The sequence below is a fragment of the Canis aureus genome, chromosome 19 (assembly GCF_053574225.1).
Source record: "Canis aureus isolate CA01 chromosome 19, VMU_Caureus_v.1.0, whole genome shotgun sequence".
NCBI classification, from domain to species: domain Eukaryota; kingdom Metazoa; phylum Chordata; class Mammalia; order Carnivora; family Canidae; genus Canis; species Canis aureus.
Genome location: NC_135629.1, coordinates 14,178,048 through 14,205,416, shown reverse-complemented (window position 1 = coordinate 14,205,416; position 27,369 = coordinate 14,178,048). Strand labels below are relative to the sequence as shown.

At 39.4% G+C, this 27,369-nt stretch overlaps 1 protein-coding gene across 2 annotated transcripts in view; it reads right to left on the bottom strand.

The window, feature by feature from the left end:
* The window catches only part of SUMF1 (sulfatase modifying factor 1), a 90,359-nt gene that overhangs the window by 43,797 nt on the left and 19,193 nt on the right, over nt 1–27,369 (bottom strand). For both annotated transcript variants that reach the window (XM_077858007.1, XM_077858008.1), the window contains exons 3-5: nt 24,513–24,587; nt 2,975–3,057; nt 941–1,063 (exon numbers count right to left, since the gene is read on the bottom strand). In XM_077858007.1, the coding sequence (XP_077714133.1) occupies nt 941–1,063; nt 2,975–3,057; nt 24,513–24,587 (281 nt within the window). The remainder of the gene's footprint in view (nt 1–940; nt 1,064–2,974; nt 3,058–24,512; nt 24,588–27,369) is intronic.

Sequence of the window (27,369 nt, the reverse complement as noted above, 5' to 3'; positions counted from 1 at the left end):
AGTCTTCTGGATTAAAGCCAAGAGAAGGAATGCAAAGAAAGAGCATTGCTCACTTGTTCTGAGTGAACTATGTTTTACATTTCAAATATATAAATAAACAAAGCTTTTAACCAGGACTTTTTTTTTTTTTTTAAACTTCCGCACAACTAGCTCATATCAAGTTCACAACAACCTCTGTGTTTCCCAAGTACTCAAGAGGCCTGAAATAAATCACGTAATCAGAAGAAGGACTTATAGAAGGCTGGGAAAGTAGGCATCATTCTGAACTTATATGGTAGCACAATCAGGCAGCATCACATCACACTTTTTTTATAAAGCCTCTGCTATTTTAAGGAGCCTTTCCTAGAAGATGTGACCCAGACATGAGTTTTCTGTCTCATGGCTCTAGAAACAGAGAAATAACACTGCTTTAGGAGATGTCTAAAATAAGAAAATCCTGGGGTGCCTAAGTGGCTCGGTCAACAAAGCATCTGCCTTCGGCTCAGGTCATGATCCCATGGTCCAGGATCAAGCCCAACATCAGGCTCTCTGCTCGGCGGGAAGCCTGTTTCTCCCTCTCCCTCTGCCTGTTGCTCCACCTGCTTGTGCTCTCTCTCACTCTCTCATTCTGTCAAATAAATAAATAAAATCTTTTTAAATAAATAAATAAAATAAGAAAATCCTAAAAGCAAGGCAGCCTGACAAAAGGCTCTGAGGAGGACTATGTAAGAGAAGAAGGGTTGAATGTGTGGAGCACACTTTGGGGCTGCAGGGAGCCAGCTTCACCGGACACCTGGTGACCCATGCATCAGTGTCTCCTAAGTAAGTCCATGGAGATGAAGAAAGCCTAGGAAGAAAAAGCTGTTGTTTTTGTTTAAAATCAACTTTCTAACCAAAATAAGTTCCACAGATTTAGAAAAAGGTCACCACACAGTTAGGCAAGATGAGATCCTCCGAGTACCTATTTTGCAGGCCTCCGCGACAGCTGTATTCCCACTCAGCTTCCGTGGGCAGACGCTTTCCCGCCCACATGCAGTAGGCAACAGCATCATTCCAGGAGACGTGGAGGACTGGATGATCAGGCCTGGGGAAGAGCAAAAGCAGAGTGAGGAGGAGCAGCAGCTGTAACAGGAAACAGGAACTGGCTTCAGCGAAGCACCCACAATCATCCTCCATTCCATCTGGGGCACTAAGGCAGCCCTGGTCCCCAGCTCAATCCTCAGCTGTGCCACATCTGTCACCTTCCACCACAGGTTTCTGACATCCCAGGCTCGAATGGATTACAATCCCTCTTGGAACTAGACTCAAAACATTTCTTCACTTGCAGGCAGGCCCAGAGCTCCACAGAATCTCACTTGGTACAATGGATGTGGAAATGCACTACACACTTCCCCCACTAAGGAAGGAGTGCTGCTCCAGCTGCTGGGAGTGCTCCCTCAGAGTTTTCCACAGCTGCTGCAGAAAGCCACTTCACAACCACCAATGATAATCAGAGCCAGGACATAAAGGCCCGGCCATTTCAGCCCACCACAGCTCTATCCTACCAGCCCTATTTACCCCAAAGCCCCCCCAAGGGATCAGTGGGGACTTCCTGAGCCTGCACTGTAGTCTTGGCTTCTCCCTCTACCCAATCCTGCTTCCCCCCAACCCTCCTTTGCACAGGTTGTTTGGCTTTAAACTTCGTGCCTTTCTACTGCAGATTAGCCAGCTATATTTGCTTCATGCTAGCAGATTCCAAACTAGTATTTTTTCTAAGGGCATAGAAGGACAAGGAAGGTTAGGAGAAAAGTTTGAGAATAAGGAGTAACACACATTCACAAAGCACTAGATAGCTTTAATTCCCTGTTTACACTTTTTCAAGTGGACTACACACTCCTAGTCCATTCCTTAAACATCTTTGAATTCCCTACAGCAATTCCACTATAACTTTCATTTATTCTTTCAATAAATGTTTATTGAGTACCTATTATGTGTTATTTACTATTTTCAGCATCAATCAGAGATGTACTTTTCTAAGAAAATGGACTCAGTGGATAAAATACATTCCCCTCTGGGTTTTCCTTCTGCCTTAGCTTTTTCTTCTATTAAATTCATGAAAGAAAATGTCACTTGGGAACTAAGAGGCCCAGTTGACCTGACGTACCCAAGAATCCTAGGATGTTGTGTCTCACCATCAATTTCCACCACGAAGGCTGCCAGTTCAGGCTTTGCAAGGTTTCTGCCCTTTGGCAGGGGGCTCTGTCCCTAAAGCTGAACCTCAGGTACTCTTAGCTCCCTGGCAATGAGGGCAGAAACCAGGAATGTTGTCAAAAATAGAGGCTCAAAACCTCCATCTGAAAAAGTGGGTTAGGAGAACAGTTTTCTTGGGCTGTCGAGATTCTGAGTCCTGACCCAACCTTTCTCCATCTCCAGGGCTTAAAGTGCTACTCTCTATTTCTGCTTGAGATAATTATTTCCTTGCCACCCTGGAGACTTGCTGACCGACTTGCAGCTCTGTGGTTTTTCAGTCAGATGGTGGCTTCAAAGTATGTCAGCCCAGAACTGAATATCACAAGAATCCTATAACCAAGGCTTGAGCTTCCACAGTGACCACCTGGCCAGACATAACCACTCTTCCATAGGACAGATGGTCTTCTTTCTCACAGTGACCCACTCATGAAAGAGAGCAGACAGACAGGTTGCAAAGATTAAATATGTCAAGAGATTTGTAATAGGCTTGTCAAAGAGGGGAAAAAAATCTGCAAAGGCAACTCTTTGGCAGGCCAAATGAGGAAGGATGAAGTCACCTAGCAAGAGCTTTCTCTGAGTTAGGCACAGTGCTTGGGTATTTACATAGGTTATTTCCTGTTTTATTTTCCTACCAATCCATTAGAGTTTGTCATTCTCACACTCTTTTACAATTGAAGATGGCTACTGAGTTCCTTTCCAACAGCACAGGAAATCTATCTATTTGGCAATTAAACATGTCCACTGGGGAAAGAACCACCAGCCTCACCTGTGTAGAGTAGTAGAGTCAGGCCCTTCTGGGTGTCTCCAGTTAGCGCCTTTAACAGGTAACCACCAAGGAGCAGCTGCAACCTCAAAGCAACCCAGAAAAGCTAAGGTTAGCTATGATAACTCTAGAAAAACACTGACTCAGTATGTGCAGGAAAAAAAAAATTTTAACTTACAATCTTCAACTTCCATTTCAGTTACCAAACAAATACTCTTACCAGAATATCAAAAATAAAGATTTATATGTAAGAAAATCTTTCATAAGACTATTATTCCATATCATAAGCACCAGCATGACTAAATAGATTATGTCTTTAAATGGTGTATATCTCCAAGAATTTTTATTTTTTTAAAGACTGATTTATTTATTTATCTTAGAGGAGGGAGAAGGAGAGAATCTCCGGGAGATGCCCCCATCAGTGCAGAGCCCTATGCAGGGCTCTATCTCATGACCCTCACAACACAACCTGAGCCGAAATCAGGAGTTGAAATGCTCAACCAGCTGAGCCATCGAGAGATCCCTCCAGAAATTTTTAAAAGATGCAGTGCTAGCTAATCCTCTATAATGTCTAACAAGTGAGAGACAGATTGGACAGCTCCTATTTAAAAGATAAGAAAACAGCACCTGGGTGGCTCAGTGGGTTAAGCGTCTGCCTTTGGCTCAGGTCATGATCCCAGGGTCCTGGGATCTTGCTGCAACTGGCTCCCTGCTCAGCGGAGAGCCTGGTTCTCCCTCTCTCTCTGCCTGCCACTCCCCCTGCCTGTCCTTGCATGCTCGAGCACTCTCTATCAAATAAATAAATAAAATCTTTTTAAAAAATAAATAAAAGATGGGGAAACAACCTTACAACTAAGTGCTGGGCTGAAGATCAACTAAGGTGGTCAGATATCAAGCTGAACCATAGAGTAAGAAGCTGGAGTGTGTTTTCAAAAAACCCTGGTTCAATTTCCAGTGTAATATTAGCTGGGTAGCCCTGAGAAAGTACACTGCTTGTCTGGCCTCTTAGCCTTCATCTGTGAAATGGGACCAGGACCCCTGCCTCATCTACCTCAGACTACAGAGGAGGCTGAATTCAACAGGACCAGGAAATGCTCAGCCAAATGTTCCCAGGACCTTATCTCCTACTTTATAGTTCTAGTGACCCAAATAACAAGAGCAAGTGGCCCTCACTTACTGAATGGTTAAGAACTTGGCTTTGGAGTCAGTCAAAAGAAGATTCAAATCACTCACGGTGTGACAGCAACCTACTGAACCTCCCCAGGCCTGTTTTCTCACGTTTAGATGGAGATGGTAACGATACTTAGCCTCGTGGGTTATGACAAGGAAGAATTATAACATACATTAAGGGCTTACAAGTATGCCCAGCACTAGCAAGCACTCAGTAAAGAGAACTAGTCTCAACCAAGGTCTCATGACAGGAGGAGAGCCATAAAAAATCTTCATCATTGCTGTTGGTAATCCAAACTAAAGAACAGAAATTTGCAAATGACTCTTGTAAAATATACACTACAGTAGACTCAAGGTTATCCCCATGACAATGCTACTGTCAATCATTTGCATCCTGATGAGCTGGGTTGAGTGGAAGAGAAGGGGGATGGTGTTCCTGCTAACAATTATAGCAATCACTGAAAACACCAAATTCTGTTCTTGTTCTTTCCTTCACATCAGCACAATCAGAACATTCATGGTATTCCAATTACAGTTTGATGGGAAAAACCAAATTCTCTTCTATTTCAATGAGAGAGACATAATGTCCTTAAGGATACCACTGCAAGGTGTTTTATTTTTCAGAGACCAGGAGAGACAAGTCACAGCTTATTTCTATTTCACCTCGGGATGTTCTCACTAACCAGACTGCTGGATATTCAGGGACCAAGGACAGGTAATTCATTCCATGTCAAGGGAAAATGTGCATTGAAAGCCCAAGTTAGAGGCATCTGGGTGGCTCAGTGGTTGAGCATCTGCCTTTGGCTTGGGTCATTATCCTGGGGTCCTGGGGTCGAGTCCCACATCAGGCTCCCCACAGGGAGCATGTTTCTCCCTCTCCCTATGTCTCTGCCTCTCTGTCTCTCATGAATAAATAAACACAATCTTAAAAAAAGAAAGCAAGCAAGCCCAGGTTATCCCACTTTTGTGTTTCAATATCTTCAGATCACTCAAACCTAACTCACCCCAACAGTGATCAGATGGGCCACCAGAAGGTTCAATGTCTGTCTTAAAATAATAAAAGAACTAAAGACAACTATGGCAAAATGCTAAACGTTGTTAAATCTGGGTGGTAGAAACTAGAATGCCTGTTTTTCTTTTATCCTTTTGTGTTTTGAAACATTTCATCAGTGGCAATTTTTTAAACTGGTTTATTCATCTCTTCTACTACTGATGGGCATTTGGGTGGGTTCCAGTCTAGGGGTATTATGAATAGTGCTTATATGAACATTCTTAGGAGCTCATGACTTTCAGCAAGCATACATATGCATCTCTGTTGACTGTACACCCTGGAGTGGAACTGCTGAATCACAGGGTCTGCATATGAACAGCTGTAGTGACAAAGGCCAGACACCAGCCTTCATGGCCCATGTGTTCCAAGGTTTACCACCCCTTCTTCAGAGGGGAACTTCCATGGAGCTGGCTGATGCAAAACAGACCATGGTGTGGCTATTCCAGGGGCCCCTTAGACTGTTTCTTTTCCTCTCTTCTTTCCCTCAATTCACTCTGGTTACAAACATTTGCTGAGCACTCACTATCTGCCAGCCACTGAGTTGGATTCCTAAAAGAGATCTTCAACTCCCAGGAATCCTCAGAGTATGATTTAAGACAATATATTGATAGTGTTTAAATTATTTATTTTACATATTTATCTTACATGGTTAATTGCACAAAGTTCAAAACAAAATATGGATCTAGGTTCTTCGTTTTCCTTCAAAAATGCCAATAAAACTCAAATTCATAGGTCTAGGTACCACCTTACAGACGCTAGTGCTATTGTCCCAACTCAGTGTCCTCTCCACCACACACACACACACACACACACACACACACACACACACACATTTTCTCATTCTAGATAATCTGCTTTTCATTTTTCCCAGGATTTCTCTTTTCTGAAATCTCTCATATTATTTTAGCAACCCATCCCAACAGACCACTAGCTGACGTGGCTTGAAAATACGGAACTATACAATGATCAACAATCTCAGTGATGTGGGCAGTGAGACAGGACAAACAGACTGGCTCAAGATGAGGAGGGGACACCACAGTAACACTGTCCTTGTCCAAAGGCCACAATCTAGTTTTTCTCCAAAATATTAAGATCTGAGGTAAGTATGCAGATATATCTACAGTACTATAATATTATTTCTAATTAAAAATTACAAAGTAATCCATCCTTGGCATCCATCCAACTGAAGGAATACTATACAGTCATCAAGACACTGCAAAGTGGAAATATATAGATAATATGTTATGAAGATAAACTACAGAATAGAATACATATTTGGTTGTTTCTGTAAAATTATGCATATGAATGTATGGTAGTACACTTGGAAGAAAAAAGTGTAGAAGAACGTACTTGCACTTACAGGGGCCAAGATTTGGGGAGTAATACACTTCTTAAGAATGGGCATGTATTACTGTAATAAGAGTTCTCAATTTCAGAACTACTGACACATTATGCCAGATAATTCCTGGTTATAAGGGACTGTTGTGCACTGTAGGATGTTTAGCAGCATCCCTGACCTCTTTCTACTAGATGCCAGTAGCACCCTCCCTCACCTAACTGCAGCAGCCAAAAGTGTCTCCAGACGTTGCCAAATGCAGAATAATCACTGCACTCTGATAATCAGGGGAGAAAAAAATCCGTCTTTCTTAAATGTTAACATATAATTCATAGAAGCTCAGTGGTAAGAGCATCCAAGCCTGGAGCCAGGCGACCTAAGCCTGAAAAACAGTGCCATCTTTTACAAGCTGCATGATCTTGGGTTTCTTAGTTAACCTCTCTAGGTCTCAGTTTCCTTATTTGTAAAACAGGGTAGTAACACTTCTCTCCACTTCCCTGGGTTGTTGTGAGGATTAAATAAGGAAATATACATAAAGAGCTTAGAGTAGTACCTGGTACAGAGCAAGAATTACAAAAGTGTTAGCTATCATTATTACTATTATTTATTCGTTATTGCACATTGCCATATTCTTTTAGAACTTTCAAAGAACATACATTCTAATCAGTGAAAATCTGCCCGCTAATACTTCTTCAGCATAGACTCCAGTCACCCCCCCCCCAGTTCACCCTTTGCAGAAGAAAGATAAACTGAGAAAAGCATTAGAACATATGTGATTTCCAAAGAACTGTCAAGAAGAGTGTATAGTTGTCATCTTCCATCACAATCACGTGATGAACCTATTCCTGAAGCAAGCAGCACCATAAAGTGGGGGAGGGGAAGAGTATGAGAGGTATAGCAGATGCAGGAATCCACATTCACCAAACGCTAAACCAAACAAAGCTCTGGGACCTGTATGAGTACCTATACTACATGCCCATCTGTAGTGACCAGACACACAGTCAGGAACCATCTCCCCATGTGACACATTATGAAGAAAAAAACAGGTAACCAAAGTCGCCCCACAAGAGAGGTCTGATGCAATCAGAGATAGGACATCATTCATCCTGGGAATCATGCCCTAGGAAAGCCTGCATGTTTCCCAGCCCAATTTATGGCAAATCCAATCCCATCCAATGTCACCAGGTGCCTTCCTTTTCCAAAAGTCACTGTTAATGCTATATTTTTTTAAAAGCTTGTTCCTGAACTACTAGTTAGTGTCCTGAAAATAAATGCTATCCTACTATGTTCAGGAGCTTATGAAATAAGTAACTTTTGAGAGTCATATATGAGCCAGCTAATCAAGATCATACTGCAAATCATGATATCTCTAGTTCCTTGGCTTTAACAAGAAGAGTCTTCTGGTGTGTTGCTTGCAGAGTAGCAGCAGCAACATAAGTGGACTGGCATCTACAATAACCCTCATCCTACAAAAAGAACTTTTCTTTTTTTTAATGTAGTTGCCCACCTACACATTTTCTGTTCAACTGAGACAATTCCAGAGTTATAGCACTCCCTTATATCCAGGGGGAAAAGGACTTTAACTTGACCTATTTCCAGTCAACCATCTCCATAGCAACTGTCATGGGTTTTAAGTTGAAACATCTGTACCAGACAGCCAGTGACCAATTACAATGTAAATAGGATCCATGTGAGTACTGATGTCCCCTTGAGAATTGGACTTCCCAGTGCAAAGACATTGTTTCTCACCTCTCCCTGGGGACATAACCAGACTTGTAGTAACAGTTTAAAGAAAAGAAATGGAGAAGATATCAAAGGTACCTTTATTCTTGCCAGAGGTGGTAAATTATGCTTCTTATACACACACAGCCTAGAATAAAGTCAGCACAGGAGAAAGAAGAGCACTGTGTAATTATGCATATTCAAGCGTAAAGATGTCAAATTCACAACTTTACAACTGTTCTCTTAAAAATTAAATGCATTTAGACAAGCAAATTAAAAAGATGGACATTTCTTGAAACATAGTATAAACATGACAGTTACCCCTATAAAAACAGCCCGGGAAAATTTTCAACTGGCACCAGTGAACAATGAGAAATTACAGATCTGTTCGAATTCATGAAGTATAAATAAAACTGAAGGAGAATCCAGCAGCGAAAGGAATCAAATGGAATACAAAGCACAGGGTAAATAGAAAGTTTCTTCCTTCAGCACCCAATACAAATGTGGAAAGGAAAGAACCAGGCTTGAATAAAGAGTAAAAAGAAATTCATCATTAAAATAGGTAGTCAAGTCTGACAGCTTATTTTAAATTAAATCCTAACTTATGTACCTTCATTACTTAATAGAATTTGCATGAGAGAAAAATGCATGCTTTTTCAAGTAGAGTACAAATATTGATGAAACGTAAAACATAACTGAAAATTTTCAATACTTTTTGCTTCAGTTCTTAATAAAATTTCTCATGCTAGGATACACTGGATTCCCAGGGCATCCACTCAGTATATTCTAAACATTTCTTACACGTCCTTAAGAGAAGAGTGGATACTCTATGCACAGTCACTCATTATACACAATGTACAAAAAATGGCCCAAGCAATCTTTGAACTCAAAGAACTCTTAAGAGTGATCTACTTTTCTCATTGTTAGTTGTATGAGGAAAGTTGATTTGGGACATTCTTTAGTGAAAGAAAGAAGAGAAAAGGACTTTTTTTTTTAATAATTTTTTACTGCTTGAGGCAAAGAGATGACCATGTATATTGATATAACCCATCTTCATAGCAATTTGACAATACTCAGCAAGAGGCTACATCACATGTGTACACAGTGAGGAGACTCACTGAATCCCTTATTTGTACACCCATATGAAGGAACAGGACAGTCACTAAACATTATCTATGGGAAAAATGTAATTGCTTGGATATATGCTTGCTCTTCACAGACAGAGAAAAAAGCCCCTTATAAGTGTACAAGTCTACTTAAAACTATGCTTACATGTAGACACACAAAAAGATTCATACCCCAAGAAAAGATTAGTAGTACATATACTGAAATGTCTGCAATGGTTATTTCTGGGTGGTGAGATTATGAGTGATATTTAATGTTCTTTCGTGGGTGCCATTTTTAGTTTCTAAATTATCTATACTGAACATACTTTTTATTCAGATTTTCAAAGTTTTTTCTTTTAACAGAGCTAAGAGACTTAATTTTACATTGAAAAACAAAAATAAGCAATATTAAAAATATTAATTAAAAATTATTTATGTTCACTATCCTACTACAAACTTTATTTTTATATTCATCTTCCAGTTTCATCAATAAGTAAACATATTTGTACACCTTTTTTTCCAAACTATATATTGATCATTTTCATTAATTTTACTAAATACTTTCCTTTTTCTTTCCTATGTTTTATCTGGGCTTCATAACAAGCATTTTTTAGATTTTTTTTTTTTTTATTCATGATAGACAGAGAGAGAGAGAGAGAGAGAGAGGCAGAGGGAGAAGCAGGCAGGAGCCCAACGCGGGACTCAATCCCGGGACTCCAGGATGGCGCCCTGGGCCAAAGGCAGGCGCTAAACCACTAAGCTACCCAGGGATCCCCATAACAAGCATTTTTAGTGGCTACACACAATATTTTGTCATGTTGATATAGTATAATTTACCAAATAATCTCCTAACATTGAACCACTTAGGTTATATTAAATTCTGGGGGTTTTCTGCTATTATACATAATAATACAGTGAACATCTGCAAACATCTTCACTTACATTTTTTTATTTTTCACTTTTGCCAAATTTCCTGAAATGGTACCTAAGAGTGTCTATATAGCTCTTGCTAAAACTCATTTTTAAAAATCCATACTGTATTTTTAAAAATCTATAACATTAATAGATTTTGTGGCTAGTTTCCCTCTGGAAAGAGGGCTGACCATATGTAAAAGCTCATGGCACTCCAGAGCAAGGTATTTATCATAATTCATTACAAGGAGACTCCATTTAGGCTCCTTAAATGCTAGTGGCTTACTTAGATCTTTTTCAAATTATGAAACAGGGAAATTTCAGAAAGTCTGAATGCCATCTGATTGATTCTGACTTTCTTCTTCATGCCTTACAAGCTCTGAAGCTTCTGAGGATAAAGGGCAAACAGAAGACACAATATAGTAAAAGCATCCTAAGAACAGGAAATTCTCTCACACAGGTTATTTTGGAGGTAAATCAGAATATGAATAATCCCACCTATTTTTGGCAAAAGAGAAGAAAAAGAGGAGAGTCATCACCCCAGAGAACATCACGACAAAAGGGACAGGACTCTTGCTGCAAATTCAGCCCAGGTTCACAGTCAGAGATGATCTACTTCCTAACTGTGGTTTAGCGACAGGCATCTACAGAGGGTCACGTAGCACCATGGTTCAACTGCTGCCCCTTGAAACTAGAGGCTAGCATTGAACTAGCTAAGCTCAGCCTAGCACTGCAGGAGCACAGAACAAATTTTGAATCCTCCATAGAGCTAACTTCTCCAGGTCACTGGCCTGACGTGAACATTTCACCCAGCAGCTGGACACTGGTACCAATGGCAGGATGGTGACTACTGATTCTCTGTGTTGTGACAGCACACAGGGTAGGAAACATTTACTTTTTTTTTTTTAACAACACTGTGTATCTTGCAAGCTCTGCGAGAGCTGGTAAAACAAACACAGGCTTGGCAGAGAATGGAAACCTGGCTCTAACACTCAAGTATGCCATGCTTTCTTAGTATGGCTGCATGCTTAACACAGGCATGCTTACAACACTGAAGAGTTTTAAGGGTGGGATGGATTTGGGAGGCTATTTAAGCTTCCTCATACTACATATGAAAAAAATGAGCCATGAAAAGTGGTAGGCAGAGCCAGGGAAAGAACCTAAAACTGCAGATTTTCAATTCATGACTCTTTTCTACTATCCAAGCATTTCCCAACAGCTGTTTCCTAATAGTTTATGACAAGATGTTGGTAGGTAAAGAGGCAGGCAGTGGTGGGGAGGTTCCACAGTCAAAGCAGTCTAAGTAGTCAGGAAGGCACTGGGTTAATCATGTTAAACAGTTGTTTTTTTTTTTAATTGCAGAACTTTTCAAAATCTTTAAACTATAACATGTTGCTTAAGTTTTGAGTAAAGAGATACAGTATGCACCTGGGTCAAGCAGTCGTCCAAGTGATTACTGGGCTCCAATCCAGCCTCTCCTCCTATTTACTAGCTATGTAACATTGGGCAAGCTACTGAACCTCTCTGAGCCTTGATTTCCTCAATCAGTAAAATGAGTACACTAAGAAAACTTATCTAATGGTCATGCTGTGTGGATTTAGCATAATAGTAAGCAGATACATATATTTATGTATAATGTAGATGTCAGTACATTACTAGAACTCCATAAAACCAATTCAAGATGTCATTCATTCAGGGCACCTGGGTGGCTCAGCAGTTGGGCATCTGCCTTTGGCTCAGGGTGTGATCCTGGAGTCCCAGGATCAAGTCCCACATCAGGCTTCCTGCATGGAGCCTGCTTTTCCCTCTGCCTATGTCTCTGCCTCTCTCTATATATCTCTCATGAATAAATAAAATCTTTTTTTAAAGTTGTCGTTCATTCATTCATTCATTCATTCATTCAACAAGCATTCCATGAACATCTGCCCTATGCCAGCCCAGTGCTAGGCCCTAGGGGGGTGCAGAAGCAAAGCATACAAACTGGGGATAAAGACAAATAAATGAGTAGATGATTTTAAGCCTGCATTAAATACTATGACCAAGAAGAGCTCAGTGAGCTATCGGAGCCCAAGGAGGGGCACCCAACGACAGTAACTGGGTGCTACTCTGCAAATGCTTCCTATATGGGATGAGAAGGAGGAGCTAGTGAAGCAGGACAAGGGTGGATAGGGCATTTCACAAAGCAGGCTGCCTGTTTTATAAGTGTACCTCACTTAATTAGAAAAGTTGGGCATCAATAATTTTGTTAAATGAAACACATCAAAGATCTTCAGAACCTTAGACCTGGAGGGATGCCAAGAGGTCCCTTGGTTTCAACTTATATCCAAAGGCATCCTTTCTACGGTGTCCTTAGGATGAACAGGTGAGGCAGGATAAACACTGGTCCTCATTTGATCAGGGCCGTCCAGATTTACACCTGTTATCCAGCATAATTAAGAGCATCCCATTTCACCCTCAAAAGTGTTCTGATTTGGACAATAAATTACATGGTCACTCTACCAATAGATGATCTCCCTGTCTCAGCTTAAGCAATTCAGGTGACCCACATCACTTCTTTGCAGACAGTCCCTCACATCCAGATCACTCCAATCAACAGAGGATTCCTACTCAAGGCTAAAATGAAATGTCTTCCAGAGACCTTCTAACTGCTGGCACTCATTAGGCTCCCAAGGGTCACATGGAATAAATCAAATTCCTTTCAGATCATCTTTCAGATGTTTGTAGAATTATTACAATTCACTCAACTCTTAGTCTTCTCTAGGTTCAGTAATTTATTCACTCTTCTCCAGCCTCTACCATCTCTCTTTTTTTTTAAGATTTTATTTATTTATTCATGAGAGACGCAGAGAGAGAGGCAGAGACATAGGCAAAGAGAGACACAGGCTCCGTGCAGAGAGCCCAATGTGAGACTTGATCCCAGGACTCCAGGATCATGCCCTGGGCCAAAGGCAGGCACTCAACCGCTGAGCCACCCAGGTGTCCCAAGCTTCTACCATCTCAAAGGGAATCACCACCTCCCCAGTTGCTCAGGCCCAAAACCTATTAGTCATACTTGAGTCCCTCTTCTCTTTTTCCCCTTATGGGATCAAAAGTCCTTCCAAATATCAGACCACTTTTAGCATCTCCACTCCTACCACCCTGCTCCATGACTCAAACAAGTTTCACCAACTATGACAAAACCCACACAGAAACCAAAGTAGCCCCTTAAAATGTTAACTAGGGGGGCATCTGGGAGGCTCAGTTAGTTAACAAGCAATTGCCTTCGGCTTGGGTCATGATCCCAGGGTCCTAAGATCAAGTCCCACATCAGGCTCTTTGCTAGCAGGGAGTCTACTTCTCCCTATCCCTCTGCCCCTCCCCCCTACTTATGTGCTCACTCTCCCTCTCAAATAAATAACTAAAATCTTTTAAAAAAATAAAAAATAAAATGTTAACTAGGTCCAATGACTTCTCACTGCACTTAAGAAGAAACCCAAACACCTCTGAGGCTACAAGCCTTATGTAATACACCTGCTGCCTACTTTTCCAACCTGTCACCCTACATTACAATCCCCTTTGTTCATCACTCCTTCATTACTGGTCATGCTGGTTCCTACTCCTCATCCAGGTTTCAGCTCAAGTGTCAGAGAAGCCATCCTAGACCCCACAAATAAAAGAGCCAAAAGAACCCAACCACACTACACTGCAGTTACTTTCTATCCTGTTACTCTGTTTTATTTTATTCACAAGCTTAGTCAGTTAGAAGTTCACTTGTTTAGAGTCATAATGTTATAACCTCCAGGAGAGTGAGGATTTATACCTGGTTCCCTGCTGTAACCACAGCACTGAGAACACTGCCTGGCCCATAGCACCTACAAGATAAATATTTGTTTAATGAATAAATTCACCTGTTTCTTAAGTTTCCATGTTTTCCAAACCCCTCCCCACTTTGGGTGACCATCATCTGGATAAATACCAATTTCAGATAGAGTCTTTCAGTGGGATATCCTTTTGAAAAGAGAGAGACTCAGCTCCTAGCTTATGACTTTTACCCAGTGGGAAAGATCCTATGCTGGTTCTCAGGTACCAATAGGTCGGTGCTGCTCTCCACATTACCTAGAATTGAGGCAAGCCATTTCCTCTCCTGGACCATGGTTGCCTCATCTATAAGAGGAAGGTTTTTTTACCGGATGATTTTGAAAGCTCCATCAATTCTAAATCTTCATTTTTGCATAAGTTCTTCTTAAAGCTGGATATCTCCTGAGTATGACTCTGTACTCTATAGTCAATCTTTGTCTCACATTAGAGGTTTACAATGCAAACATCAACATTTTGGAGGCATGAGATATCAGACATTACTTCTTTATCCAAGTCAGATCTCAAAAGACCTATGACTTGACAAGAAATTTAAGGACTCCTTAAAGAGACATTTCAAATCTGAGCCTCTGGAATCCCAGCATGTCTCATTCATGCTCATTCTGATCAGGTGTCTTGCTTTGGAGCAGTCTGGGAAAAACTAGACCCTGTTATCCTATTATATTGGGTTCTCACCTTCCAGGGTTATCGGGCTTTGCTTCCTGAGCCTACACCACACACCAACTCCTCAATCAGACAAACAACTACTCTTTTCAAAAACAGACACAAAATACAGTTGTGTGACTATGTTCTCTTCTTATCTTATCCAATCAGCCAGCCCTGGCCCCCCATCCCAAATAACTCAGTTACCCTGACAGACTAAGCCAGTGTTCTCTTGCCAAGGAAAAGCAACTTCCCAACATAAGACAGGTCAAACCAGGTCTGAGCCCTGCAGCATTCAAAAACTAAATTCTCCAAAAGATGATACCCAAATGGCATTTTTCCCTTTTTTTGGCAAATATTTATTAAGTGACAATTACTATGCTAGGGATACAGTGGTAGAGTGCATTCTCTCCCACCATCATATTGAATATATCTGGGAAAGGGAAAGGCATTCAACAAATATCTTCACAGGGATGCCTGGGTGGCTCAGTAGTTGAGTGTCTGCCTTCAGCCCAGGGTGTGATCCTGGAGTCCCAGGATCAAGTCCTACATTAGGCTCCCTGCATGGAGCCTGCTTCTCTTTCTGCCTGTGTCTCTGCCCCTCTCTCTCTGTGTCTCTCTCTGAGTAAATAAATAAAATCTTAAAAAAAAAAAAAACAAATACCTACACAAATAATTATAAGTGACATAAATGACATAAAGGGAAAGCACAAGAAGCCACAAGAACAAATAAATGGAACAATCTAAATTTGGAATGTAGGGTAACAGAAGACCGTTTCTTAAACTCTGAGCATCTAAAGGGCAGAGGGGAGAGACATTTTTCATCTCTGTATTCTCAGGAATAGCACAATATCTAGAAGACAGTAGGGCATTTTTGATTGTTTGCTAAACAGATTACATTTTTTTTTTTAAAACAGACCACATGTTAAGCTAGAAAGCAAACTTTCAAACAGAGAGACAGAGGCAGACTCCTTTGCATCACTAGAAAAATCAAAGAACACCCCCCACCCCCCAGGGATAATGGCAGATAATCAAGGAAGCATGAATCCAAACAGCTCAAACAATATGTCCCTGTATAGACTCAAAAGAATTGAAAGCAGGGACTCACACACCAATGTTCATGGCAGCATTATTCACAAAAGCCAAAAACGGCTATTAGATGTGAATAGCTGGAAACAATAGACATGTCCATTAACAGATGAATGGATAAACCAAATGTTGTCTAGAGAAACAAAGAAACATTATTCAGCCTTAAAAAAATGAAATCTGATACATGCTGTAACATAAACACACCCTGCAGACATTTTGCTAAGTGATGTAAGCCAGACACAAAATGATACTTCTCTGAGGCACCTAGAATAAAGAAACTTATAGAGACGCAAAGTACAATCAAGGTTACCAGGGGACTGAAGGAAGGGAGAATGGGAAGTTATTGCTCCTGGGTACAGAGTTTCTGTTTGGGATGGTGAACAAATTCTGGAAATGTATAGTGATGATGACTGCAAAACATTGGGAATGGATTCAATGCTAGTAAACTGTACATTTTAAAATGGTTAAAATGTTAAATTTTATGTTTTTGTATATTTTACCACCCCCACCAAAAAAAAAAAAAAAAAAAAAAAAAAAGGATATATCACTGATATTCCTCGAGCCAAGGACTCTGAGATAATCTAAGAGGATTTATTCCACAACAGCAAATCCTTTCAAAATATTACAATTTAGCAGAATGTTATATATGGCATTATCAAATCTTACAAATGGACAATAGTAAAGCAAAGGAAAGCAAATTTACCTCAATTTTCAATTAGAGATAGTACGTTGGAAGAAACCAGCGTAATAACATTTGCTAAAAGATTTTTTACATGCTAAGTCCTGTATTAGGTGGTTTCTTGTACATTATTTAATTTTGTCTTTATAATACTCTACTTGGTGGGCATTATTACTCCTACAAGAAATTGATTAAAACAAGCAAAATGCTAGTTACTGTGAAAAAAAAATAACCAGTGTTGTGCTGGAATAAAAGGAATGAACAAAAATATAAAATCAGCACTAGCGGTAAGCAAGACAAAACTTGTGGTCTATATCTGACCAGGTTACCAGACTGATTGCCTTAAAAAAAATTAAAGTCAACATTCTCCTGAGAATTATAACAGGACCTGAAACTCGATACTGAAGGGAAAAGAAAATGAACCAGTGTAACCCCAAGATGATCCAGATGTTGGAATTAGCAAAGATTGTAAAGCAGCTATTATAATAACCATCAGCCAAGAAGTAAAGGTAAATATTCTAAAAATGAATAAAAAGATAGGAGTTCTCAGCAGAGAATAAGAAATGTATTTTAAAAGGAAACTTTAGAATTGCAAAATACAGTATCTTTAAATCTCACTGGATAGGCTCAAGAGCAGAATGAAAATGACAGAAAAAAGAGAGAACGTGAAGACATGTCAATAGAAAGTACACGATCTGCAGAACAGAAAGAAAAAAACATTTTAAAACAATGAATAAAGCCTCAGGAACCTGCAGGATTACATCTAACACTCATGTACTGGAGTCCCAAAAAACAGGAGACATAAACGCTGAAAAAAATACATGGCATAATGGATGAAAACTCCCGCAATATGGTGAAAGACGTAAATCCACAGATACAAGAACTTCAACAAATAGAAGAATCTAATCTCTAAGAAAACAATGTCCAAATGTCCAAATTATAATCAAACTACAAAAAATGACTTTTTAAAATCTTCAAAGAAGCCAGAAAATAATGACACCAATACATATAAGAGAACAGTGATTCAAGTGGCTGTTTTCAGAAACCAAATGACCAGAAAAAAATAAAACTACATTTTCAAAGTGATACAAGAAAAGATGTGCCAACCCAGAGTTCTGTATCCAGTGAAAATATCTTTCAGAAATGAAGGAGATGTGAAGATATTCTTAGATGAGGAAAAAGTAAGAGAATTCATGGATATAAGACTTGTTCTCAAATAAATGCTAAAGGAAGTTATTTAGGCTGAAAGGAAATGATAGCAGGGGAAAACAGGAAACTTCTGGAATAAAGAGCAACAGAAATGGTTTGGGTAAATATAATATTTTTCTTCTTTAAATTGAAAAATATTTATGCATGAATGTCACAAGCACAAATTATAACACCATCTTGGATCTTTTCAATGTATGCAGATGTACTATGTATGACAACTATAGCATAGGGGTAAAGGGACATATGTGGTTATAAGGCACTTATATTTACTTGAAGTGTTAAAATGTTAATTCTGATAGACTATGAGAAGTTAAGTACACACATGGTAATCCCTACAGCAACTACTAATAATACCAAAGATAGAACCCAAAAGCAACAAATTAAAATTAAACATATAAATGGAATACATATCTATCTGTTCAAAAGTGGGTTTAAGAGACATAGAAGAAAGACTGACAAGAGCTGACCAATGCCTAAATGGAGTCCACAAGAGAGGTAAATAAGAATGAGGGAAAGGCAGTATTCAAAACAGTAATGTTAATAAGAATAGTCTGGACTTGTTTTTAAAAATGCCAGTTCTCAGATCCAGGATGGCCAATGATACTCAAGCCAGATAAATGAAAGAAATCAATTCCTATAAATACCATAGTCCAAATGTATAACAAAGACAGGAGATAATCTTAAAAGCAATCAGAGCCAGGGGTGCCTGAGTGGCTCAGTCAGCTGGGTAACCAACTTGATTTCAGCTCAGGTCATGATTTCAAGGTCATGGGATTGGGCCTGACTAGAGCTCCACAGGGAGTCTGCCTGAGGTTCTCTCCCTCTCCCTCTGCCCACCCCCACCTGTGCACCCACGCTCTCACTCTCTCTCTCTCTCTCTCAAATAAATAAATAAATAAATAAATAAATAAATAAATAAAAAAAAAAAAAAAAGCAGCCAGAGTCAGATCACCTACAAAGGAATAGCAACAGACTATGAATGCATGGCAACAAGAAAAGCCAAAAGACAGTGAAATCATCCCTTCAGTGTATGGAGAGAACAAAACCGCCAACCTTAAGTTTTTACATAGTGAAAACATTTTAACAATAAAACAAAATTAGAGATATTTTCAAACAATTGATAATAAGAACATTTACTACCAAAGGATGCCCTGTAGTCAGAAGATACATTCTGTCTGAGATACAGAAAAGAGGGCACAGATAGTAGTGATAGCAGTAACCAAATATTGATTATATAGAAATGTATTAATAATATCTAAGAACTGGAAGGAGAGAACAAATAAGAATGAAATAGTGCGTATCAGTAATACATAAGTTGGTGGGGATAATCGCAAGGTCCTAGTATTATACAGCAGAAAAATTAAGGAACTAAAATTTAGACTTTAAATGTAAATATCAGGGGCACCTGGGTGGCTCAGTGGTTGAGTGTCTGCCTTCGGTTCAGGTCGTGATCCAGGGATCCTAGGATCAAGTCCCACATCGGGCTCCTCACAGGGAGCCTGCTTCTCCCTCTGCCTATGTCTCTGTCTTTCTCTATGTGTCTCTTATGAAAAAAAATGAATAGATAATCTTAAAAAAATAAACAAATGTGAGTATTAAAATAGCTTAACTAGTAAATGAAGAGACATATAGTATATAATTTCTAAGGAGACAAGTAAAGTTAGAATAAGGAAGAAATCGAAAAACATCCTAGAAATTGAAGAAAAAAGAAGAGAAAATGCAGGCAATAGATAGAGCAAAGAATAAAATGGTAGAAATAAAGTCAAATATATCAGTAATCATAATAAACTGTATATAAACATTAAAAAACTTGACTAAAAGACAAAGACTGTCAGAATGGACTTTCTAAAAACAGTTATATACTATTGACAAGAGATATACCTAAAAACATCAAGATACAGAAAGTTTGGAAATGAAAAGATGGAAAAGTATATGTTAGACAAAAACTAAACAAAAGAAAGAAACCGCTGTATCTGTGTACCGCTGTAGATAACAAAAAAATACACTTGAAAATAAAACTTATTAGAGAAAAACAGAATCCTTATATGACCAAATTCAACAAGAAAGATACATTTCTACATTTATGCACGTACACTTCTAAGCTTAACAGCAAAGCTTTAAAATATATAAAGCAAAAACAGAATCACTAAGAGATAGGATGTTGGACATTAGAAAATATTTAGATATAAACAATTACAAATATACTACAAAACTTGTGGAAGTAAAGGGATCATTTAGAAAGAAATCCATAGATCAAACAGCTTAAAAAAGAGGGCCCAAAAATTTCAAAACTAAGCATTAAACTTGAGAAGTTAAAAAAAAAAAAAAAAAGTAGCAAGGAAGCTAAGTGACTTTTCTCAAAACCAGCTGGTTAACAGCAGAGCTGAGGTTTAAAACCAGTTCTCCCTCACTTAAAAGCTGTGATCTTTTCCTTATGGCTTTTCTGAATAAACAAGCCCCAAAATCAGTTTGAGAAAGAAAAGTCTTGGTGGTCGTGTGAAAAAAGAAAATTCTCAAAGGCGAACTGAGGCTGTCCAAGGGAATGGTGGTTACACTACCAGAAAAGTAAAACTTCTAGCATCAAAAATGAGGTTGAGCCATTTATCCATCAGGCACATGTTTTGAGTTATTTTAATTTACTTTTCCTATGTACTGGAACTTGCCTTTCTGAACAGTTTCTGGCTTGGCTTACACTATTTAACTTACTAAAGCTTTTCTAAAAATTATTTTTGGCATATGACCTCAGAATCTTGCTGGGCCCCAAGGCATTTCTCACTACAACCCATGCACATTTAGGTAACTGAATCACATCCTTACTAATGGCTCTCTTTCTCGCCTAGTCTTCAACCAGTTGTGATTATATAAGAGACAGTCAGGCTGTGTTATTCCCTGCCTTTTGTCCTGGTCCAGCATCATCCAAATAACACACCACCCAGCATTACTTGGGCAGGATATGGCTGTCCAAAATTGTTCTTTACTTTAAAAAAAAAAAAAAAAAAAAGACTTGGTAATTCTGATTCCTCACTGAAATCGGCTTTTGATTAAAAAGAACTCAAAATAACCTACCCTCCTCCTTTATCAAGGACACCTATTCAAAAATTTGTTTCCTTATAATGTTAGCAAATTCAGAAAGTGCCAAACCACAAACCAAGAGATAACCATTGTTTCTCAGGCTCTCACCAAGAGCAACTGTTTTCTCCCCACTCATGGCCATCCCTCATGTCAAAGATTTATGAGATATATTAATAACACAATTATTAAAATTAAGCATACTTTTAAAATATTAAATATTTTAAACACTACCTTTATTTCAACAATAGAAGGTTATTTTGAGTAAAATACCCACAAAACAAAACAAAAACACAGCAACAAAAACTAGCCTTAATCCTTTATAGGATTTAATAGCTATACTTTCCAAGACACTTGTTCCAAATTGGGCATTCAAATAATAATCACAAATAAGTAGATTTCAGCATGCACATGGGCTCTGTTTTAAACCATTAAATTCACACAGTATCAGGTATTTTTGTAAGCAAACCGTAAAAGTCAGTTCAATGTTTTGTCTCAAAACTTTATATTAAAAAAAAAAAAATCTAAGATGACAGCAGCAACAGCATAGTTTTGAGATCTCTCCAAATCTGTGCATAAAACCAGTCAGAACAACTGAATAACAACATCAAAAACCCAAGAACAATGTGCACAGCCAATGCCACTATCTGAGGTCTTGCCATAGGGTTCAAGTGCGAGTCTGATCAGGACTGTGGACGATTTCCAGTTTGTAGGAAATGCAGAGGACAGGGAAAACAGGTGAGCTGCACCATGAGTGTGCAAACAGCATTCAGACCATGGGAAAGTTCACAGGTTAATCGCCCTGGATTCTTTCAGAGATAAACTGTAAGGGATAAAACTAGGGTGGGGCAGAGAAGGGGAATGGAGCAAAGGAAAGGAAACCTACAATTAAGACTCCTGAAAGACACAAGTTTACCCTTTAAAGGATAGGATTAAACTATGGTAGCCATGGGATGTACACCTGGTGATAATACTATAAAGAAGTACAGGGAAGCATTTACTTTAAAAAGCAGGATAGGGGTGCTTGGGTGGCTAAGTGGTTGGTTGAGCATCTGCCTTCAGCTCAGGGCATGATCCTGGGGTTCTGGGATCAAGTTCTGCATCGGGTTCCCCACAGGGAGCCTGCTTCTCCCTCTGCCTATGTCTCTGCTTCTCTCTGTGTCTCTCATGAATAAATAAATAAAATCTTAAAAAAAAAAAAAAAGAAAAGAAAAAAAGTAGGATAATGGCAACTTTAGGGACAGAGAAGGGTAATAAGGCTGTGGCTCATGGGGGGCGGGGAGGGGGGGCGGTTACCAGAGCATGCAGAGAAGTTCTAACTCTGATTCAGGTGATGTTCACCTTAGGATAACTTAGTAAGCTAAACATTTGCTTTGTGTGTTTGTTTCTTTTTTAAGGAAAATTCATATCACTGATATAACCTATCACAAAAAGAACATTTATGATGACATTTAAAATACATTTATTTAAAAGTCATATGAAACACTTAAAATAATTACATGAAAATAAACAGTATCATAAAATAATTACATGGAAGTAAACAATATTACTAAATTCTAGTTAGCTACTGTAGCCTAGGCAAGGTTCCAAGGCCCATTTTGTGTGTTTAAAAGGAGAATAACAAGTGTTGCTGAGTGTTAATGACATGCTATGCCCCTAAATGAGACTTCTGTCTTGACTTATACAAGTCCTGAAAGAGATCTGAAAAGGGATCTTGATCACTCCGTGATTCAGGACTATCTTATGCTTTGCCATATACCACCTTAACTCATCTCCTATTTCACTTCAAATCTTCTCCTGGACCATCCCATGTCCTATACTTCTGGAAACACTGGGCAAATAAAAGGTCTGGTAGGGGTGCCTAGGTGGCTCAGTCAGTGAAGCAGTTAAGCATCTGCCTTTGGCTCAGGTCATGACCCCAGGGTCCCGGGATTCCCTAGGGTGGAGCCCTGTGTTGTGCTCCCTGCTAAGCAGGGAGCTTGCTTCTCCCTCTCCCTCTGCCCCTCCCCTTGTTCACACACTCTCTCCCAAATCAATAAATAAAATCCTAAAAAAAAAAAAAGGTATGGTGCATGAGGGTATGTCAGTCCTAAAAAGGGGTTTAAAAACAAAAACTTAGTGCTCTCAAATCATCAACAGATTCATTTTATTCATTCCAGCCCTTTCTAAACATGCTTAAAAGGTTTGCTTTTCCATTATGAGCATTTAAGCAAGAGACCAACACTAGGATCCTATGAGAGCTGCTTGTTATCATCCTAGTTACAAGCACACACACTTCGCTAGGTACTCACAGGGCACCTTCAGAGCCTAGCAATAATCTGCCTTTGCCTTTATGCCTAATGTGTTTGGAAGTTCTCAAGTGACAAGAGGCCCCGTATCTGAAAGAGCAAATTACAAAAATAAGTACAAAGGCCCTCCCTCATCTGAACTCCATATCTTAAAACAAGGCACCACATCCTGACTTGCTGGCTCATCAACACTAGGCCACCGTGACCTCAAAGCCCTTTAAAAAAATAATAATAATAAAAAAATAAGAGGTGTATCAGATTACATAATAAAATAAATTAAAAACGTGTAATGAGCAAAATAACCTGAAATTTAAACCCAGCTCAGTCATGTTTTAAAAACATTTATGTAAAATACATACAAAAAAGTGGCCTGATTCTCCGATAAATGAATTGAGAGCAAGTCTGGTTTTACCTCACTCTCCCCCACCACTTTTGCTATGTTCATTTCAAAAGAAAGAAAACGGGAGCCAGGACGGTTTAAATTTTTTGGCACTGCTGCTTGCAAAGGAGAAGAACAGTGACGCCAACACATAAAGACCAAGTTCAGGCAATTGAAAGGGAACTTGTGTAACAAAGAAGATTAGGGTTGAATTTCTGTCTTCAATCTCTGTATCTTAATCTGTCTCCCTTGCAACGAAGGCTAACCCCATTTCCTCTCTCCTCTCACTACCTCCTGCCTCTTCTGCATTTCCTACCCTCTTTGTTTTGTGAACCCTCAACCTCTGAACTTACCTACACTCTTTTCCTTGTTTTTCTGTTTTCAGCCTCCTTATGAGACATGGGTGTAAACAAATATTCCAACATACACAAATCCCAAGTTCCACTCACCACACAGGTGCTTATGGAAGCCCAGTCCACTGTTGCCATGATTTCTGAGAAAAATACACCTAATTCACATTCCCAGGATCCTCTCCATGAAAGCAGGTGCACCCTGGGTGGTAAGGTGCAATTTCCTATGAATATCCAGAGCAAAAGGTCCCTTTCATGAATACCATTCTGATCGTAGGAATTCATGAATGTTTCCATAGGAAGCTCTCTCTCCACTTACATCAAGCTGGAAGTACAGAAGTTAAAAAAATATTCACATTTAACCCTCCATTCTAGAAATGACTACAAGTAAAAGAAACCCAGAAACGCCCATAGCCCAGCTGAGGCCTCCTCAGCAACAAAATGTGGCACTCAGGTGCACAAGACAGAAACTTAAATCAGACCCAACACTTCTTCAGATACTGTCCTGGACATGTGCTATTTTCCTCAAGATATGGGGCCCTGGCTCTCCTGGGCAAATCTAGTGCAGGAATGGTTAAGTGTGAGGGTGCTGAGGAGGGTGGCATTTGTAGTTTGGAGTTTTCGAACCAGACCCTTTCTAACAAACAGTAGAGAAATTTAAGAGCCTATTTAAACATTACTTACTGCCTGTTGGATATCAGTCTTCACTTGTTCACTCAACATGCCTTCAAAAACAAAGGAGTCACCAAACTTCTCAGCCTAAAAGGAAAAAAGAAAATTAAAATCCAGAAAGGTCGTAACAACATTTTTCACATGTACCATTTTCCTTGTGTGCACTGTAAAAGTGATTCTTCTTGTCCAAATGAACTTCAACTTTTCTTTTTTTTTTTTTTTTAAAGATTTTATTTATTTATTCAACAGAGACATAGGCAGAGGGAGAAGCAGGCTCCTCATGGGGAACCCAATGCAGGACTCGATCCCAGAACCCCAGGATCACGCCCTGAGACAAAAGCAGACAACCACTGAACCACCAGGTATCCTCAACTTCAGTTTTTCTTTTGACTTCCCAGAGGATTCAGAAATGACTTAAAAGCATCTGGCTTCCTCTTAAAACAGGTTAATGTCAATCACGTACAGAGACCACTGTCTTTCCAGGTTCATTTAGCTGATAAGAATGCAGACTCGAGGAGATTAGCTTTGGAGAATGTGATTGCTCCTGTTGATGGAAACACATCTCCTCAAGTATTCCAAATGACTTGGAAAACAATAGTATTCTTTACATGTCAGATTACATAACCAACCTTTGTCCTTTGTTCTGCTCCTATAATCCAGCTAAAAGAATTAAATGACATTGTTTGCTGATACTCTGATACACTCCAGTTCTACTAAGGGGTCAACTATGTTTACAAATCTCAAGTGGCCAAGTGAAGCATCAGATGGAAATCTGTACTTTGATTATTTTCATTTAACATTACTGTCTCGAGTCTTCATCTACATCGTTTTATTTGTTGCACGTGACCTCTTTCTTCAAATGCCCATATTAATCCCGTGGTCTCCATGATTCTGCTCTTCTAGGTTCCCTCCTCTTTCTGACTCTTCTTACTCATCTTCTGAATTACATGGGCTCTTCTTCTAGCCCCTAGAACACTGCTGCTCCCTAGTGCTCTGTCCTTGCCCTCCCTCTGCTCTTTTTCTGCACCCATGGCTCTCAGGCTTTGTGCAGTGTAGATCACCTGGCCAGTTTATCAAACTAGAGTTTTGATCCTGGAGATTCTGATCCTAGAGGTCTGGGGTCACGCCAAGGACCCTGCATGTGCAAACAGCTCAGCTGGTGATTCTATATAAGTGATCAGAGAGATCACACTTTGAGATACACTAACCTGCGGCTAAACAACCTCCTTCAATCTCATTGCTTTAATGATCAGCAGCATGCATGTCAAATGACTCTCACATCTCTACCTCTAGGACAGGCCTCTCCTCAGTGGATGATATTAACTGCCTGCTAGGCCTTACAAACACCTCAATCTCCTTTCCCTGATCAGCGCCTGTCATCTATTCTTCACCCCTGCTCTTTGTCCTCTTTCCCTCGTGGGTAAGTGCCTAAGCACCTAAATCATCCCTTCATCCAATGAACATGCATCAAACGTGTTCTGTTTAGGGGCACCTGGGTGGCTCAGTCAGTTGGGAGTCTACCTTCGAGTCAGGTCACAATCCCAGAGTCCTAGGACTGAGCCCTGCATCGGGTGGGCTCCCTGCTCCATGGGGAATCTGCTTTTCCCTCTGTCTCCTCCCTGGCTTGTGCATTCTCTCTCTCTCACTCAAATAAATAAAATCTTAAAAAAATAATTGTTTGGGCACCCACCCTTGTTCTGTGCCTGACTATGAACTAAGTGATAGAGATACAAGGTAATAGTAAAGAGGCACAGTCCCTATCTTCATAGCACTTACATGTGGGGGCACAGACGAAAATCAAGTCAGAGAAAGAAAGGAAGAAAATAATTACAACTTTACTTGATCTTGTAAAGAGTATCAAGAAAAGCCTCTCTTTAATAGAATGGGCAGAGGAAGTCTCCTTGAGAAGGAAACATTTAGCTGAGATAACTCAAGAATGAGAAGGACCAGCCATGGTAAAAGGGGATCAGGCAAGGGAAGAAGGAAATTCTAAGTGGGGAAGAAAAATATGAGCCGAGACCTCAAGATGGAAAAAAATGCTGAGCTTTCAAGGAATAGAAACAAGACCAGATGGGCTTGAACACAGTAAGTGGAGTATGATATAAAATGAAGGTGGAGGGACAGAAAAAAAAAAAAACTGTAAGATATCATAAAAATATGAAACATTTATCCAAAGTAGGGGTTCTTAATACTTTTGTGCCCTGACCCTTCTGGCAGTATGGTGAATCTTAGGGGCCACCCTCTCAGAATGAAATATTTAAATGCATAAAACAAAATCAGTATGATTTCAAAGAAAAATAGTTATCTCAAAATATTAATAAAGTTTGTGCTGTAGTAATATATACATGTTCTTTATTAATATATTAAAGAAGATCTAGTAGAAGGTCTCATAATTATCATCATTTCTAAAGTGGAGATGAATGCAAACAATATTTCAAGATATCTACAACAACAACAATACATGACAAAAATGTTTGTGATTTCTATTGGTGACAAACATATAGGTACTGCTACTATTACTATGGTTTATCATCTGTCTCATAATTGAAGGAAATGCTAAATTTCAGTCAAAGAGTAGCAAAAAGCCAGATGTCATTTTTCTCCATCTACGTTCCTGGATGCCCTAAGTTCTGTTTATTCTATTTTCTTTATGGAGAACCCTGGTTTGAGGGTAGACTTACATAGACTCTTGAGGAAACTGACCTGAGACAATCTATATGAAACAAAAAGAAGAGGGACTTCTGTTTACTATAAACAGGTAGAAAAGAGAAAACTGCTTTGTATATTTTAGGAAATTCCAAAGGACTGTGATGCTACAAAATCAAATTTGAAAGTCGTTCTGCTTTCAGCATGTACTCTCAAATTACTT